Source organism: Propithecus coquereli, unplaced genomic scaffold (genome assembly GCF_000956105.1).
Source record: "Propithecus coquereli isolate 6110/MARCELLA unplaced genomic scaffold, Pcoq_1.0 Scaffold310, whole genome shotgun sequence".
Classification (NCBI taxonomy): domain Eukaryota; kingdom Metazoa; phylum Chordata; class Mammalia; order Primates; family Indriidae; genus Propithecus; species Propithecus coquereli.
Genome location: NW_012148731.1, coordinates 1042043 through 1061241, shown reverse-complemented (window position 1 = coordinate 1061241; position 19199 = coordinate 1042043). Strand labels below are relative to the sequence as shown.

Below are 19199 nucleotides of genomic sequence, written 5' to 3'. Positions count from 1 at the left end.
AGTCAGTGATATTAAAAAAATTTTAAGACAAAATCATTTTAAAATTTCCTAAAGTAGTATTTTCTTAAAATAGTTATTTTCTAAAATACTGTTATTTTGTATAGCACATATGGTAGGAAACTAACACATTAAATATTTTTAAGTAGCTATGACTAGCATCTCCATCCTGTAAAGTTTACTAAGTTGAACTGGGTCTTCTAACAAAAAAATTTCCTCTATATCAGTAATGTTCTTTCTGGGAAAATGAGGCATCACCTTATACTTTATAGCACAAATTATTTTACATTTATTTAAACATTATTTAAGTCAAAACTATAGGAACTTGATAATCCTTTATCAATTTTAACGTTTAATATCTACTTACTAAGGTCAATCATTTGACTTTTCATAAAAGACACAGGTGAGCATCTTATGCAGCAATCCTAGAAACCACCTTTTCTTTCTTTTGCAAAACAGCAAATTATTATTCTTCCAATTTCCACAACTTTATAATCTTCGCTATTACTATCAGTGACTTTCCAGCACCATTATGTACAGGAAAAGAAACATAAAGTTGTTTCACTACCAGCTTTGTTCCAATTACTTTGAAAACACAGTCTGAAAGCAGCAAGGAGAAATGTACATCATCTCAGCAATTTAACATCATAAATCTTCCCATCAGAAATATTTCAGCACACGTACTATCAGTGTACACTTTTCTCCCAACTTTTAAATGAAGTTAAGGCAAAAATATATTATGTTATTGCTTTACTGAGACCAAAACTACACAAAATTTGCATATGGAAAAACTATCAAGAAAGCTGTTTTGTAATAGCAGTTCAGTCTAAAGTTTTGTTACTTCTATTTTAGCTTCAAATTTCAATTGGTGTTTTCTAAAAAGACTAAAAATGGTATTTCTACAAAGAACAGTCATTTCCATTAAAAAACCTTGTTATTAACCACAACCCAACTGACTAATTATAAACTTTAAATAAACCAAGTTTTTGCCCTACATCAATCAAAATTAGTAACACCACATAGCCAGAACTGTCAATTTAAACTACCCCTTACCTCTATCCCATCAAAACAGAGTTTGATAACTGGTACAAATGCCTCTTCAACAGCCTGTAGGAAAAATAAACAAATTTAGTGTCTCTGAAACTACACATTAGGCCTCTACTAGGTTTAGTACTTTTAAATGAATGTGATACTTTAAATTGTTTAAACATAATTTACTCACGTTTGGCCCATAGTTTGATAGCTCTCAGAGTTAACCTGAAGTTGTCAATGTTTGGTACTAGATGTAAAATTTCATCGGTTACCCTGCTACCTGATTAACAGGGGTGAAAAAAATAGAACATTAAATCATCAAAAATTTAATAATACTTCTAAATTTTCTGAGATTGACATCAAAATTAAATAAAAATTTTTACTTGGTAGAATCAGTAACGTTAACTCCCTAAGAGGCAAAAAAAAAAAATCTAAAACATTTATTTTCTATCATAAGCACTGCCCTAAACCAAAGAAAATGAACTATAACCCACCTAATCTCAAACTTTAGACCCATAACCAAAACTTTCCTGTCCAGAAATACCGAAGAGGGCTCAATCTACTCAAGTTTCCAAGAATTCTTCTTCAAGATCACAGTAACAAGCTATGTTAAATAAAATTGTTCAAAAGTAGTCCTTTTCAACAACTGATAATATTATAAAACGGGTATCTGGATCAAATTAATTAGGCTTACATAGTGAAACCTAAATCACTAGCAATAGAGTACAAACATCAGTCTTTTTCAGTGTTGCAAGTACTATTAATGACAGAAGAAAAGAGGTAACAGTGTAAGATACTGATGAGCAAAATAAACTATCAGACACTTCTCTGTAGTCTCTTAAGTAAAGCACATTTTATTTGATTCACAATGGATTAACAATATGGCCATTAAAAGCTCTATTACAAAACTTGAGGTAAAAACAACTACTTAATACATGATAAAAAGTGCAACTATACAAAAGGAAGTAAGCTTTGACATACCGTTAAGACTTCGTATGCATCTTATATCTAAATTTTTAAGCAGACTGTCATCTCGTAGATCCAAATCTTCTGGAATAGTCTGCAGTGCTAATCTTGCAAACAAAATATCAATCTAAAATAAAAACAAAACTTAATATTCCATATCTGTCAAGCCACTTTTAAGGCATTTCCATTTAAAAAAAAAAAAAAATTCTCCTTAAAGCCAGAATCTTCTCATCAATTATGAACATGACAACACCCCTCCCAAAAGCCTAAACTATATTAATTCCTATCACAGGTATTTTAATCAGATAATGTTAAAACACGGTAATATAAAATGGAACTTGAACACATACCTGTCATTTTAATCATACTTAGCTTGATTTATGAAGTTTGCTAAATGCATATACTGAATTACTTAAAATGAACAGTTTAGTTCTTTTATTTCCCTCCCTCTGCCCTCACCCTCCAGTTTCGTTCTTCTACGTGAATTAAATTGATTATATGCTAAATAGTACCCAAATATATGGCAAATATCCTTATATTTAGCCCAAAATTACCTTTCAGTAAAAAAGATCTCCTTATATGAGAACTTACATGTCTATAATACTACAGTATGTTTTTCCAACTTAGTTTTTTTGTTGTTTGTTTTTCCCCCCAGAACTTAACTTAAAACAGCATCAATTTAGTTTTGAATAGAAAGAAACAACAAAACAAAAACACTGTTAAAAGCACAACCTGTAACAGCCAGAGTTGAGGCTAATTTAGAAGTCTTATAGAATTCAACTGACAAAATCATTTTTCTTTTTAAAAAGAAAGGTGAGAGGGCAAAGAAACTCAACACAGATTTGGCAGTTATTTCTGAGAGTATGATTTCATGGTTCTAATTTGGATGTTGTTATATAAATAAGCCTTTTATAAATTTACAAAATCACTTTAAAAAGCAGTATCTTCAGAGCATATAATGAAAATCATTTAAACGTACATCTACATGATAGAAGAAAAAAACTGTACAATTATAGAAATAAGTACTTAGAATGTAGAATGTTTTCAATTAAACAGATTTCAAAGTCTAGTATATTCCTCAATTTAGACAGAAATAAAAATTAAATGCTCATAAAACTAGGTAACACAAACAGCAAGTCAGTGATATTAAAAAAATTTTAAGACAAAATCATTTTAAAATTTCCTAAAGTAGTATTTTCTTAAAATAGTTATTTTCTAAAATACTGTTATTTTGTATAGCACATATGGTAGGAAACTAACACATTAAATATTTTTAAGTAGCTATGACTAGCATCTCCATCCTGTAAAGTTTACTAAGTTGAACTGGGTCTTCTAACAAAAAAATTTCCTCTATATCAGTAATGTTCTTTCTGGGAAAATGAGGCATCACCTTATACTTTATAGCACAAATTATTTTACATTTATTTAAACATTATTTAAGTCAAAACTATAGGAACTTGATAATCCTTTATCAATTTTAACGTTTAATATCTACTTACTAAGGTCAATCATTTGACTTTTCATAAAAGACACAGGTGAGCATCTTATGCAGCAATCCTAGAAACCACCTTTTCTTTCTTTTGCAAAACAGCAAATTATTATTCTTCCAATTTCCACAACTTTATAATCTTCGCTATTACTATCAGTGACTTTCCAGCACCATTATGTACAGGAAAAGAAACATAAAGTTGTTTCACTACCAGCTTTGTTCCAATTACTTTGAAAACACAGTCTGAAAGCAGCAAGGAGAAATGTACATCATCTCAGCAATTTAACATCATAAATCTTCCCATCAGAAATATTTCAGCACACGTACTATCAGTGTACACTTTTCTCCCAACTTTTAAATGAAGTTAAGGCAAAAATATATTATGTTATTGCTTTACTGAGACCAAAACTACACAAAATTTGCATATGGAAAAACTATCAAGAAAGCTGTTTTGTAATAGCAGTTCAGTCTAAAGTTTTGTTACTTCTATTTTAGCTTCAAATTTCAATTGGTGTTTTCTAAAAAGACTAAAAATGGTATTTCTACAAAGAACAGTCATTTCCATTAAAAAACCTTGTTATTAACCACAACCCAACTGACTAATTATAAACTTTAAATAAACCAAGTTTTTGCCCTACATCAATCAAAATTAGTAACACCACATAGCCAGAACTGTCAATTTAAACTACCCCTTACCTCTATCCCATCAAAACAGAGTTTGATAACTGGTACAAATGCCTCTTCAACAGCCTGTAGGAAAAATAAACAAATTTAGTGTCTCTGAAACTACACATTAGGCCTCTACTAGGTTTAGTACTTTTAAATGAATGTGATACTTTAAATTGTTTAAACATAATTTAGCATAATACCTGACACAAAAATACATTCTCAGTAACTAGCTTAAAAATACTAGGCTCTGAAATCAGACCAGAAATCAAGGTTCAAATTCTTGATTTCTGCCACTCATCAAATGTGTGACTATAGCCAGACGACTTTATATTTATTTTGTTTGCCTGAAATTCCTAATCTGTAAATGAGTTTATGATTTTAGGCTTGTTTTAAAGAATGAGAACACACACATTAAGTCCTTAGAAGGGTCTGGCAAATTACAACAGCTCAATAAATGATGGTTATACCATAAAATTCACTCAAATGACTAAATAAATTTTATAACTCCTCCCCTTTCACCCCAAACATTTACGCACTCTTAAATCTTTTACTTCTTCCTGTAATTTCAACTTATCATAGAATGAGGTGAAAAAGTCACTTCGATCAACATGTCTTGGTGCAACACACAACGCATCAATATCAGCACCTAAAAAAAATTAAGCCCATCAACCACTAATTAATATTATAAGAAAATTATTTTGCATCTTATCATGGCAGTATTTGATGTTGAGAAACTGTATATTATTATACTGGTGAGCCTCTAAAAATGCACCACCCTTTAATAAAAATTACCATACAACAGAGGAAAAGCATGATTTTAAATGATGGGGTCTGTTTTTTCCTGCAGCATCCTATATTTATAGTGACCTGAGTAAACTGGGAGTCCAAAGAAAGGTGACTCAGACAGTACTTTCATAGTGGAGAAGGAATTATTCAAGCACACATCCAAAATCCTGATGTCATTACTCATCGCCTTATTCGTTAGATAAACAAAAAAATAGTTTTCCTTTATACACTAGATGACTTTTACTTATAGGGTCCCTAACTGACCCCTAAATGGTACCTACAGAAAAAAATTCAGAAAGGACCAGTGACAAGAATTCAAAGAGGCAGACCATGGTAAGACAGCTGTCATTAATTTAGCACTTGATATGAAGACAGCAATGAATACACAGGAAGAATACAAAAAGGAGAATTAAAATCAATTAATTGGGATCATAAAAGGGAGAGATAAATATGGAATCAGGTCAACATAATCAAAAGACAAGGTGCTCAAGCACTACTCTGAAGGCTAGTTATTTAGAATACTAATGAAGGGGAAGAAGAGTGTACAGTGCACAGGACATATCAAAAGCAAATGTACCACTAATGGGACAGAATAATGGAAGCTGGGGAGAAGGATGGACACCAGAACACAGAAAACACTATAATAGCAGATACTTTTAAAACAGTGGTTAATGGGTAACGAGTACAGCCTCAGACTGCCTGAGTTCTACTGGCTCTGCCATTAGATGGCTGAGAGAAACTATTCAAGCTTTATTGCCTCTTTAAGTCTCAGACTCCTATTTGTTATCGGAAAATAAAAGTACCGTGAGGAATAAATAAGATGATGAAGATCAAGAGCTCAGTGCCTGGTAAAGGGAAAGTGCTCAATAAATGTTCTTTGTATATTTTTTATTATGTATTTATTTGCATGGAGAAAATAACAAGTGTAAATAAGAGCACATTCAGTGATTATCAACAGCTATGGATACACTTTTTTTGGTTTGTTTTTTGCTTGCCTATATTTCACAATTTGTATATAAAGGAATGGGGGAAAATCCATAAAGCTTTCTTAAAAGCTTTAATTCATTTTTGTTCTGATTTCCAGAGCGATATTCTTCTGGTAGGAAATGACGTACAGATAGTGGCACTGTCCAATGTATTTTCCAATGGGAAAAATGTTCTATTTCTTTACCTGTACTTTCCAATGCAGTAACCACTACTCATATGTGGCTATTAAATATATAAAATGTGACTACCTCTACTAAGGAATTTAATTTTTAATTTTACTTGATTTTAATATTGCTTTTGGACAGTGCAGGTATAGAAAGTGGCATCATATTATTTCTCTCCTAACAAATTTAGACTCCTTGAAGTACTCTCTCTTCCATGTCAAACTAAGCTATACGATACACAAGTAAATGAGATGGGAATGTTGTTATAATATTTAATAAAAAATTATCTCTTCCCAAGATAAATAAAACAATACTTACCTTTCGTATGTACTCCTAATCTGTAAGATCCAAAGGTAAAAATTTTGCCTCCAACATTTTCAATTACAGATTGTGGAAGATTCTGTTGAAGCAAACAAATAATGGTTATTTTGCCAATGGAGCACAGGGGAACTATTTAAAATAATACTGTATTTCTTAAAAAAAAAAAACCAAAAAACAAAAAACCCAAGATTACAGTGCAAATTTATATAGAGGGCATTCGAACTCTAAGTTCTAAAAATACACTAGCCCCTCATATCTAATTTGCAATTCAAGCAATTTTGAAATTTTAAGGACGTGTTCTTTAGGGACGACACAAGTACTATTTTAGAATTTTGCCATATTTCAGGAAACTGCTATTTCAGGTAGAGGAGATCTGTAATCCCACAGGAGTAATGTTTGTTTTTTTTTTTTGAGACAGAGTCTCACTCTGTTGCCTGGGCTAGAGTGCCGTGGCGTCAGCCCAGCTCACAGCAACCTCAAACTCCTGGGCTCAAGCAATCCTTCTGCCTCAGCCTCCCGAGTAGCTGGGACTACAGGCATGCGCCACCATACCTGGCTAATTTTTTCTATATATTTTTAGTTGTTCGGCTAATTTCTTTCTATTTTTAGTAGAGACAGGGTCTCACTCTTGCTCAGGCTGGTCCCGAACTCCTGAGCTCAAACAATCCTCCCACCTCGGGCTCCCAGAGTGCTAGGATTACAGGCGTGAGCCACCGCGCCCAGCCAGGAGTAATGTTTTAATCAGGGACTTTACCCATGACAAAGATGTTGCATAAAATAAGCCATGAATGTTAGAATTAACATGTTCTAATTGCCTAGAGAAAAAGATGTTTAATGATTATACCATATATCCCACAGCACATTAGAGTATAATTTTATCATATCAAAAGTGACTTGAAAGCCATTATTGCTCAGTAATAGTTTAGTCTTTTAAATTTCCAAAAGGCTTTGGTGGGGTTATTTTAAAAAGAACTAAACTTACAAATGGTTTCTTACTCAGAAAGAGTAGAACCATCAGTAAGAGAGAGAAAGCAAAGTATTCAAAACTTGCCTTCCTGGCCCTGGAACTACCGTAAATTACTAAGCTGGGTACTTAATGGCCCTGGTCATAAGAACGATGCCTGTCGAAACAAAAAAACAATTTTAATGAGTGGTCATTATTTTCTTTTACCTTCTAATTCCTCAGTATACCAATACTAAAGTCTCTATTCAGTACCGAAACATGTAAGAGACCACATCTTTCTCTCCCTCAAAAACAACATAAATGAAGTCTTACTTCATAGTATAAAAACCCCAAAGACAGGCCGGGCGCAGTGGCTCATGCCTGTAATCCTAGCACTCTAGGAGGCCGAGGTGGGAGGATTGCTTGAGCTCAGGAGTTCCAAATCAGCCTGAGAAGAGTGAGACCCCATCTCTACCAAAAATAGAAAAATATCAGCTTGGTGTTGTGGCAGCTGCCGTAGTCCCAGCTACTCGGGAGGATGAGGCAGAAGGATCACTTAAGCCCAGGAGTCAGAGGTTGCAGTGAGCTACAACAGCGTCACTGAGACTGCCTCAGCACAAAAAAGGACATATACAAATTTGAATAGCACTGAGCATTAATGCTGTTAATCTAAGCAATTTTCCTTATCTTCAGGAAAACCAGCAAAGAATTACTGGCCGGACGCAGTGGCTCACGCCTGTAATCTTAGCACTATGGGAGGCCCAGGTAGGAGGATAGCTTGAGGTCAGGAGTTCAAGACCAGCCTGAGCCAAGAGTTAGACTCCATCTCTACTAAAATAGAAAAAATTAGCTGGGCGTGGTGGTGCACCCCTGTAGTCCCAGCTACTCGGGAGGATGAGGCAGGAGGATTGCTTGAGCCCAAGAGTTTGAGGTTGTTGTGAGATAGGCTGACACCATGGCACTCTAGCCCGGGCAACAGAACGAGACCGTCTCAAAAAAACAAAAAAAAAGAAAGAAAGAAAGAAAAGAATCATCAGTTCAAGGAACATACCAAGCACTCAAATCTGAAATGAAACTGTCTGAGAGACAGTAATCTGGTTTCACATTAAAAAAATTTAAGCTCTGGCCTTGTGTACTTGACTAGGATTTTAAAGTTAAAACTAAACACCTAAGAAAAGGCCCTTAAAACAGCTACGTTACATTTCTCACCCAAGGTTACAACCAAGTTCAATAAATGATTAAAAAATACTTAAGCTTAGACATCTTTTGCTAAGCTCAAAAAAATGTCCGTTCCAAAATTTCATTTTCTATCACAAAGTCTATCAATAAGAAACATGTAGTACATAACGTCCATAATTTAGAATACTCCAGTTGCTAAAGTTTAATCAGTTGTTTGACAATATATACACATTGTTTTAATAAAATATCATAAGTCTGACTAAAACCAAAAGACTATAACTTTTCCTTTAGGTTGACACCCTCTCTCCCCACCCTTTGAGGTTTTCTTCTACACTTGGTTCTCTTTCCATCAATTTTTCAGTTGTATTACAGATTAAACACGTATTTTGTACTACCCCCCAAAAATTACCACTTATGGTATTTTTTAAAAATCGGTTAAATGAATTCCACATATAACTCTTAAGAATACATTTCTTTTACTAGCCATGGATTCATGAGTTGTGTATGAGTATTCATAAAAAAAGTTGTTAGAAATTTGGAGAACAGTATCATAAAGAACTAAATAAACAAATATTTAGTTTGAGAGTCTAATACTTAAAAACCTAGACAAAGCTCATTGTTGTAGGATTCTTTAAAAGGTAACAACATTCTTCAAAGATATTAAACATTTTTAAAGTACTTTTTCAAAGAAACATCTATTATTTCTGTGAAGAGTGTAAGTAGTTCACAATTATTAAGTTGCAGCTTTGAAATTTTGCAACCAAAGAGTACTACACTTAAAAATCACTACATTCAGATGAGTTCTTGCTTTCAAAATAACTAGAAACAAAATATAAAATCTGTTACCAACAGTCTAAACAGGACTCCACATTCAAGACTCTAAATCCACTCAAATAAGAACAAGTTACGTAAGATACTTGTTGTGCTCGGTTGGCTATATACGGCAAATTATTTCATATATAAAAAAGACACCTTACCTTGCTTTCACTGATTTCCCGTATCCACTCTTTTACCAGGTTATTTAATTTTCCCAAAATTAAAATCCTGTTGATAAAGCAATTATCAATCAAGTATCAAGCTGTTTATTATTCCAGGTCATTACTGATTAAGTGAAAGAAAATGTTTTAAATAGTTGGCTTCCTAAATTTTAATTTTTAAGTGATCAAAAACAAGTATATAGTTAGCTATACGTAGGCACTGTTAACACTGGGTAAGGCATTCCCTTTTCTCCTGACAATTCAGTACTTTAACTGAAAGCATCAAAAAAATATATAATAATAATAATAATTAAGGGAGTAGAACTTCATGTAGAAAAAAGTTTTCTCTCCTAAGTATCACTCTTGTCTGAAACAGACATATAGATTTGGGAGAATAACTCTGAGTAGAAGACATATAGATTTGGGAGAATAACCCTGAGTAGATGATATCTCAAAATTAGTTTATTTCAACATTAATAAAAACTTAAAAATTTAAAAAACAGGGGGGGAGGGGGAAAACAGAAGGGAAAAAAGGGGACCAGGCAAGGTGGCTCACACCTGTAATCCTAGCACTCTAGGAGGCCAAGGCGGGAGGCTCTCTTGAGCTCGAGAGTTCAAGACCAGCCTGAGCAAGAGGGAGACCCAGTCTCTACTAAAAACAGAAAAAATTAGCCGGGCACGGTGGTGTGCCCCTGTAGTCCCAGTTACTCAGGAGGCTGAGGCAGGAGGACTGCTTGAGCCCAGGAGTTTGAAGCTGCTGTGAGCTAGGCTGACACCACAGCACTCTAGCCTGGGCAACCGAGCAAGACTCTGTCAATCAATCAATCAATAAAAATAAAAAACATATACATCATATTTACCTGCGCTGCAGTTCCTCTTCCTCTTCAAAAACCCCAAAGGGCTTCAGAGTCTCAATTAGTTTCTGTGTAAGTATGCAGTCAGTCTCCTTGGGGGCTGCTAAGCTGATAGGAGAAGTAATGCCATAGTGCTTCTGTGGCGGCTGTGTTTGTTGTGATCCCTGTGTTGTAACTGGACTATAAATGGAATTAGATAAAATTACTGCCAAAAATTATACAATTTGAAACAAATCAGCATGATTAGAAAAACTACTTTGGTAAAATACACTTCTTAAACACAGTTGGTTCCCTTCATACCTAAAACATTTTTAGAACAAAAAGTGACCAAGAGGTTGGGTGTGGTGGCTCATGGCTGTAATCCCAGCACTCTGGGAGGCCGAGGTGGGCGAATCATTTGAGCTCAGGAGTTCGACACCAGCCTGAGCAAGGGCGAGACCTGGTCTCTACCAAAAAAAAATAGACAGAAATTAGCTGGACAACTTAAAATATATAGAAAAAAAATTAGTTGGGCATGGTGGCACATGCCTGTAGTCCCAGCTACTTGGGAGGCTGAAGCAGGAGGATTGCCTAAACCCAGGAGTTTGAGGTTGCTGTGAGCTAGGCTTACGCCACGGCACTCACTCTAGCCAGGGCAAGAGTGAGACTCTTTCTCAAAAAAAAAAAAAATCCTGTTTTAAATAATTAACTTCATGTCAATGAACAATGACTCTAAAAATAAATAACACAATTATTATTTAAAAACAGTTGAATAATAAACAAAACCAGCTAAGAGACAAGGAAAGACCTTAACATCTAGATCAGATTTTCCCCCAGATTCTATTCCTTAAGAAAGTGTTTATGGGCCGGGCACAGTGGCTCACACCTGTAATCCTAGCACTCTGGGAGGCCAAGGTGGGAGGATGGCTCGAGGTCAGGAGTTCGAGACCAGCCTGAGCAAGAGCAAGACTCCGTCTCTACTAAAAATAGAAATTAGTCGGACAACTCAAAACGCATAGAAAACATTAGCCGGGCATGATGGTGTTTGTCTATAGTCCCAGCTACTTGGGAGGCTGAGGCAGGAGGATCCCTTGACCCCAGGAGTTTGAGGTTGCTATGAGCTAGGCTGATGCCATGGCACTCTAGCCCGGGCAATGAAGTGAGACCCTGTCTCAAAAAAAAAAAAAGAAAAAAGAAAGTGTTTATGGACCAGGTGCTGTAGCCTGCATGTAATCGTACTACTCCGGGAGGCAGGACGATTGCACAAACTCAGGAATTTGAGACTAGCCTGAGCAAGAGTGAGACTGTCTACATGAAAAATAGAAAACTAGTGGTGGTGCACGCCTACAGTCCCAGCTACCCAGGAGGCTGAGGCAGGAGGATCGCTTGAGCCCAGGAGTTTGAGGTTGCAGTGAGCAATGATAAGGCCACTGCACTCTAGCCAGCGCAACAAGAGTGAGAGGCTGTCTCCAAAAAAAATAGTGTTTATTTTACATACACACAGAGCTACTTTTCTCCCCCAAGTTCTAAATACACTTTTCTACTTTAAAGTGTGATAATCTACTTAATAACATGCCAAGTCTAAGAACGCTAGGCATGTAAGCCCTGCGATGCACTTACCGTACATATCCACTGGGTTCTGGTCTATACCACAACTACTAGACTGTTCAATGTGTCAGGAAGCCCATACTGCTTGTTACTAACTAGTCATTGGCTGTATATCATCTAGTCAAAGTTTCCTGATCTAGTTATGTACTGTCTCAATTATAATTCAGATTTTATGTTAACATTTACTGAACAAATATGAATCAGACTTATCTCTTGCAGAAACAAATTGATGTCAGATCACTTTCTCCTGCTCCTTTAATCTAAACTGCATAGCTGTAAAGTGTAACTGAATTCATAACATCTTGGTTACTACATATTTTCATTAATCGACAGTTATCAGAGTTCTGCAAAACTGACATTAAAAAAGGTGGCCCTCAAACTGCCTAACCACGTGAGAGCCCTCCTTCACACTGTACACTAATAGACTGCAGATAATTTACTTAATTATTTTTTGCAGAAATTTTTCCCCCAGCTTTACTGAAGTACCATTGGCATACCAAAATAAACTGTATAATCAACATGTACAATTTGATGAGTTTGGAAGTATGCATACACTTGTGTTTCCATCACCACAATTAAGGTAATAACCATATTCATTGTCTACAAAAGTTTCCTTGTGTCCTTTTGTTTTTTTGTGGTAAAGCACTTACCATGAGGTCTACTTTCAACAAATTTTCAAGTGTATGGCACCTTACTAATCATTAAAGTATTTAAATATTAAAAAAAAAGTACACTCACCACATATCCTAACATAAATGTATTCTCCTAGGTTATCCATTGCTTTGTGTGAGTTTTTCCAAGTAAACTATAATCTTTCATGATTATCCAAGGATTACGAATGCTTTTATAAATGATTTAACATGAGCAAAGCCATAAATGAAAACAAGTGAAGTGTAAAGTTCATTCTGTCTAGGCTAGACTTGGTTCAAGCAAGGAGAGCTTTCAAGTCAAGTGTAAGTAGAAATCATGTTTTTGTACCTTCAAGTAATAAACATACTTTTGTTTTACTTTGTGCAAATAATATGTTTCTCTGCAATTTTTTCCATTCTGAAGGAGTTCAATTCACTTACAGTTCAGTTTGGATCATTAAAAAAATGAGTACCCACTCTCTGCGGAGTTAAGATTGCTCTTATCTTTCCCGTTTTTTTCTTACTCAAATCTTCAGATTTTTCATTGTCACACAAAAAACAACAGTTGGAAAGCTCCTGTCTACTACAACTATCTCACCAGAATATTAGGATACAGGCTCTGATTTCTAAGTGTGCACATTTGTTCATCCTAATTTGGCAAAATACTGATGACTACGTTGGTTTCCACATAAAAATTTTGATGGAGAAATAAATTATATGCAAGTTGGAAATTTTTACTTTATTTAAAATTTAGGCACATCATCAAGCTTCAGTATTACTTTTATTACGATAAAACCACATTTATTCCATCTAATTCAAGAAAGAACATATAAAAAATCTGTTATATATATGCATGGATATATTCATATAGAACATATATCTAATTCAAGAACACATATAAAGATAAAACACACTCAAATAAGAAACAAATACATATTCTGAAATTTATAAGACATTTGTGCCTCCAATACAAATGGTTTAGTGTTAGCTTAAGTGGCTAGACTAGGAATTCCAGGTTGCTAGATGCTTTACATGTCCAAAGTGGAAATATTAAAACTATTGTTATATTTTATATGGAAGAAGTCACATTTTCAAATGGACAAAGTCAAGTTTTCCCATTTAGTTTTAACATTAGAAATTAAGTACAGTGATAAACTTAAGGAATATTTTTGTTGCTGTTCTGTTTCTAACAAAACAAAAATATACACTCCAATATTGGGCAATTTGGAACATAAGCCTCAGAAGAATAAGGATTCTGCTTTACATACGCACTGACCGACTCTCTCCTGGAACCACACACCAGACAGCTATCATTCCCAAGAATGCAAAGCTCTTCCTCCCATTCTTGAATGTATTAGACATCTGCCCATGTCTATCATTTTCTAGAAACATGTTTATCAGTATTTAATTTTCTTCAGACATTATCTTACTTTGAAAAATAAACTTCTACAATTTATGTAAAACAATGAGAAAAAACCAAACTACACATAGAGCTGTATTTATGATTCATTAAAATTTCCTTTTGGTCTTCACTATCAAGAATGCTTATGCTTTCCCTGAGCCAACTGGTTTATTGTCATCTCATGAACATAATTTGTATTTACCTTTAGGATAAGGCCTGAATTCTCAGAAGTTCTCTACTCTACAAAAATCACTGTATTTCCTTAAGAAGTAGTTTAGCACCCTAATTTCCTGCTCTGTTTTGTATCCCTATCCTTACTCTTCCCTTGCTAGTTTTTAATAGATGACTAAAGTATTCCTAAAAGTCTTAAACCTTTCTGGATCAGGATAAGAGATAAATGCCTACACTTAAGAGTACATATATGAACTTTGCCCCCTCTCAAAAATCACGAAAGGCAGCCAAACACACTTTCCGCACATACAAACCTTTTCTTTTCAGGTGCAGGAAGTTGTGTAAAGAGATTTTCAGAATTCTTCTTTCCTTAGAACATGGGGTATTTTTTTTACAATACTTACAATTTTTTCAACAAGGCAAAGCTCACACAGAATACACTTCCATCTTTTAATTTTAACAACATTGTATATAACAATTCCATTTCAACTATTCTAATTCTGACTCTTCACCATCTTGGTCCCACTCCTTCCTTCTATTCCTTTGCCATGCTGTTCCACCACATATACTACCAAGTATATCTTCCTAAAATGCAGCTTTCTAAAAACTGTGACATCTGGTAATAGTATTTAAGACTGTCTACAAAATCTGGTCTCAACTCAGAAGCAATCCAATAAAGAAGAGAGAAAGCAGGCCTGATTTCACTTCTGCTACTAGTCAGATTGCCCTGGTTTCACTTCTGCCACTACTTTTATCATTCCTGGTAAGTTTTACCTCTACGGATTTATCTTAGAATTTATTATCTCTCATCTCTACTCTGGATAACAAACTAGGAATTTTAAAACTATAACACATTTACTACACTAAAGAGCAGTTTCCAAACATGGTAAGTTTAGACCAATGCTGAAAAATAGGTCTTTTCCTTTTCCCATGCTATGCTGTCCAAGATCTCACTCTAATTAGAATAAATATTTAAGCACTTAGAAAGAATAGTGGCATTTTTGTAAAATAATCATATGACAGCTAGTTGGTTGTTTATATTGGCTGGATACTTATTTCAAGAGTTTAGGCATCCAACTTACCCAATACATATACTCTGAACTATCAAGAACCACCTTGGTATAACAATTATAAAGCTAATTCAAATAGTGCAAGTTCCTTTGTTAACTTTAGTGGCCATACATCCAAACTATGATCAATTTTTGGACATATTATACCAGTAACCATTTTAAGTCAGTAAGGAAAGTATAGAATACTCAAATGGCTTTGGCTATCCATAGTAAAATCTAAATTTCAGATGCTATGAATTCAAAGTATTTAAGAATTACAGCGCGGTGGCTGACGCCTGTAATCCTAGCACTCTGGGAGGCCGAAGCGGGCGGATTGTTTGAGCTCAGGAGTTCGAAACCAGCCTGAGTAAGAGCGAGATCCCGTCTCTACTAAAAATAGAAAGAAATTAATCGGACAACTAAAAATACATAGAAAAAAATTAGCCGGGCATGGTGGCGCATGCCTGTAGTCCCAGCTACTCGGGAGGCTGAGGCAGAAGGATTGCTTGAGCCCAGGAGTTTGAGGTTGCTGTGAGCTAGGTTGACGCCACGGCACTCACTCTAGCCTGGGCAAAAGAATGAGACTCTGTCTCACACAAAAAAAAAGAATTATAAAGGTACTAAAAGAAAATGAATAACATTATTTTAACAACCACGCAAGGCATAAAACACAAAAGCCATATGCAATAACAAATGAGCTTAATTAAAATATTCTAACTTTTATATATCAATAAGGAAAACTAAAGAAAATGATAAAATGGGAAAATACATGCAACTTAGGCCAAAACAGTAATATTCTTAGTACTGAAAGAATTCTTAAATTAATGATTTAAAAAAAAAATAAAAGCTTCACTGCAAATCAAGCAAGTAAATTAAAACAATCAGATAGGAGAAAAAAACAAAATTGATATAACATCTGGTAAAAATGAAATAGAGCTGTGAGCAGTGGCTCATGCCTATAATCCCAACTACTCTGGAGGGTGAGGAGAGGGGATCACTTGAGCCCAGGAGTTTGAGTCCTGCCTGGGCAACATAGCTGGACCCCGCCTTTTAAAAAAATAAAATAAAAAATGCATACACCAATTTAAAAAGTTTATGTCTAGCAACTTTACTTTTAGAAATTTATCTTATAGAAACACTAGGATAGAAGATTCAAACTGAAAGCCCTAAAGTTGGAAAATGTATTCTCTTTAATACACAACACACTTTTAAAATATGAAATACTACATAAAAACCCGTATTTCCAGCCACTCTTTGGGTATATGGGTGCAAGAATTGGAACACAGGCCAAAATAGGGCCCAAATTCCTATACAATTAACAAGCTTGAAATGAGCAGTGTCTACCTTAGGACTATCCCCTGAAAAGGGGGCATGCTTGTTACCCACTCCATTCCTTTGTATATTACCTTTCCTGACCCCATAGGTTCTGGAATTTGACCTTTCTCATAGAAATAACACAGAAAGATATTCAAGGTTGTTCACTGAGGACTGTATGCAATGAAGTAAAACAAACTGGAAACCACCTAAACATCCATCTATGCAGAAGCGGCTAGTTATAATACATGCTTTTAACTTAATACTATGCCAAATAAAAAGAATGACGTAGGTAGTACATGTAGTAGCATGGAAAGATGCTATGTCAGGTGAAAAAAAAAAAAAAAGCAAGCATTTAATGAAATCTTAATATATACCAGGTAGAGTGCCGAGCACTTTACATTATTCCCAATTGTTCTTAACAACTCCACTATTAACTGTCTCCACTTCATAGAAGAAGAAACTAAGAGAAGGTTTGCCTAAATTCCCTGGGTCAGGATATGAACCCAGGTATCTCACTTCATAGCCTATAATCATTCTCTATACTGAGGTGCCTCTATACATCTTTCTCAATATATAGTCTTATTTTTTTTAAAACTACTGGTGTATTACGTTTACATGTGCACAGAAACACATGAAAGGAGAACTGAGATAGGAAACTTTCACTTTATATTTCATAATCTTGTCTCGATTTGTTATTAGATATAAATTATGCAAAAGTTGACGTATCATCTAATTCTACCATTTAGCATTAAATTCTGATAGTGATAGGAAGGAGGCTAAAATCACCCCCTAAAATGGCAGCAAGGGGCACCAAACAAATCCTCACTTTAAAACAATTACTGTTTTAAAAACTAATTAAAATCACTATTATGCTAATCGAATCACTATTTTAAAGAAGTGAAGTAAACAAAGATTTTTAAAATGGATTTCTCAGTGTAATATTCTGCGGCTAGAAATGGTAAATCCCAAGCAAATCATGCCTTACTTACTGCTCCAGAAAGCTGCTACAATAGCCAAGGTTATCAAACATCAACCCAGTTTTCCTAAAAGCACCTTTTTCTCATCTAACTTATTTTTGTCAGAAAGCACAGTATTTATGAGGCTGAAATTGACCAAACTCCTGAATATGTATAAAAGACAATGCTGAAATCAAAATATACAGATGGCCAGGCATGGTGACTCACACCTGTAATCCTAGCACTCTGGGAGGCTGAAGCAGATCACTTGAGGTCAGGAGTTCAAGACCAGCTAGAGCAAGAGCAAGACCTATCTCTACTAAAAACAGAAAAAAAATCTGCCAGGCATGGTGGTAGACTATAGTCCCAGCTACTTCGGAGTCTGAGGTAGGAGGATCCTCTGAGCCCAGGAGTTTCAGGTTGCAGTGACCTATGATGATGCCACTTCACTCCAGCCAAGATGACAGTGTAAGACAGAAAGAAAAGGGAAAAGGCAAGAAAGGGAAAGAAGGGTAGAAGGGAAGGAAGAAAGAAAGAGACAGACACACACAGATGCTTAAGATAGTCTCTGATTTCAATGACAGTCTCAAATTTAGTCTAGGATTTCAGATCCTTAAACAACAAATAAGTGCAAAGTAAAAGCTTGAAAAAAAAACATTAAAGGAACAAAGATAAAATCATGACTATGCTAGGAGAAGGTTAAAGTGTACAAATTAAACGACTGGAAGGGAGAGAAGACTCTGTCTAGCCAGACAGCCAGATGACTAACACACTAAAGGAAAGGACAACATCATATCACCAATGGTGTTTCCCAAATAGTTAATATTTAAGTATTTTACATCCTAATACAAAGCTCAGACTCTACTGATGAATCCCTGCCTACTGATATTAAGCATTTGGAACAACGCACTGTCTATACCCCATTAACACAGTCAACTACCTCAAAATTTAGAGCTACCACTTACTGAACAGAAAATGCTTTATTTTTAAAACTGAAAGCTTAACTTGCTAGATATTCTTCTTTGGAAGCAATCAAAATAAACTGCAAACTACAATTACAATAATTTATTTAATGTAACAATTCACCACAGTATAATTTGCTGTTGAAAGGTCTTAACCTTAAAAATAATGTCCACCCCAGAAACAGGGAAAAGAACATGGAAGAAAAAAGAATAAGAGATCTCTCTGAAGTATCTCAAAGTGCATTAAATATTATTTAATACTTCTTAGCAAAGTAATACAATCTTCTCTTTCACAAGTGGTTTAGTATATAATGATAGTAGCTTACAGGCAAGCATACTGCTCCCTAAGATACTATTCTAAGGGTGGTTAATTTGCCCATCACAACATGTTCTGTGTAAGTGGTACTAAATATATTCCAAACTTAGCTATATTCTTTAATACATATTCCAAGTGCACCATCGAGCCAGTATTCAGTAACAGCAGCAGAGCCTCAAACACAGATGATGTAATAGTTTATGCTTAAGGGAAATAAAGTATGATAAAGCCCAAGGCCAAACTTTAAAAATTCAAGGTTGATTTTCCAGGGAAAGGGTACTTGTTATTCAAATACTACAATGGCAGGTTATTTACCCCCTTCCTAAGAGTACTTCCAACTGCCCCCTCCCCTTCTCTCTCCCACCTGGCTGGAAGAAGTAAAAAACCAGCCAAATTGCAGGACTCCTACATCAACTTGCCATGTACAACTTGAAAATGAAAGAAAT

At 34.9% G+C, this 19199-nt stretch overlaps 1 protein-coding gene across 1 annotated transcript in view; it reads right to left on the bottom strand.

Annotated features, from left to right (window-relative positions):
- PAPOLA (poly(A) polymerase alpha) overlaps positions 1–19199 on the bottom strand; it is a 66327-nt gene that overhangs the window by 40774 nt on the left and 6354 nt on the right. The window contains exons 2-7 of the mRNA XM_012650078.1: positions 10371–10544; positions 9511–9577; positions 6409–6490; positions 4690–4799; positions 4181–4234; positions 2011–2122 (exon numbers count right to left, since the gene is read on the bottom strand). Of these exons, the coding sequence (XP_012505532.1) occupies positions 2011–2122; positions 4181–4234; positions 4690–4799; positions 6409–6490; positions 9511–9577; positions 10371–10544 (599 nt within the window). The remainder of the gene's footprint in view (positions 1–2010; positions 2123–4180; positions 4235–4689; positions 4800–6408; positions 6491–9510; positions 9578–10370; positions 10545–19199) is intronic.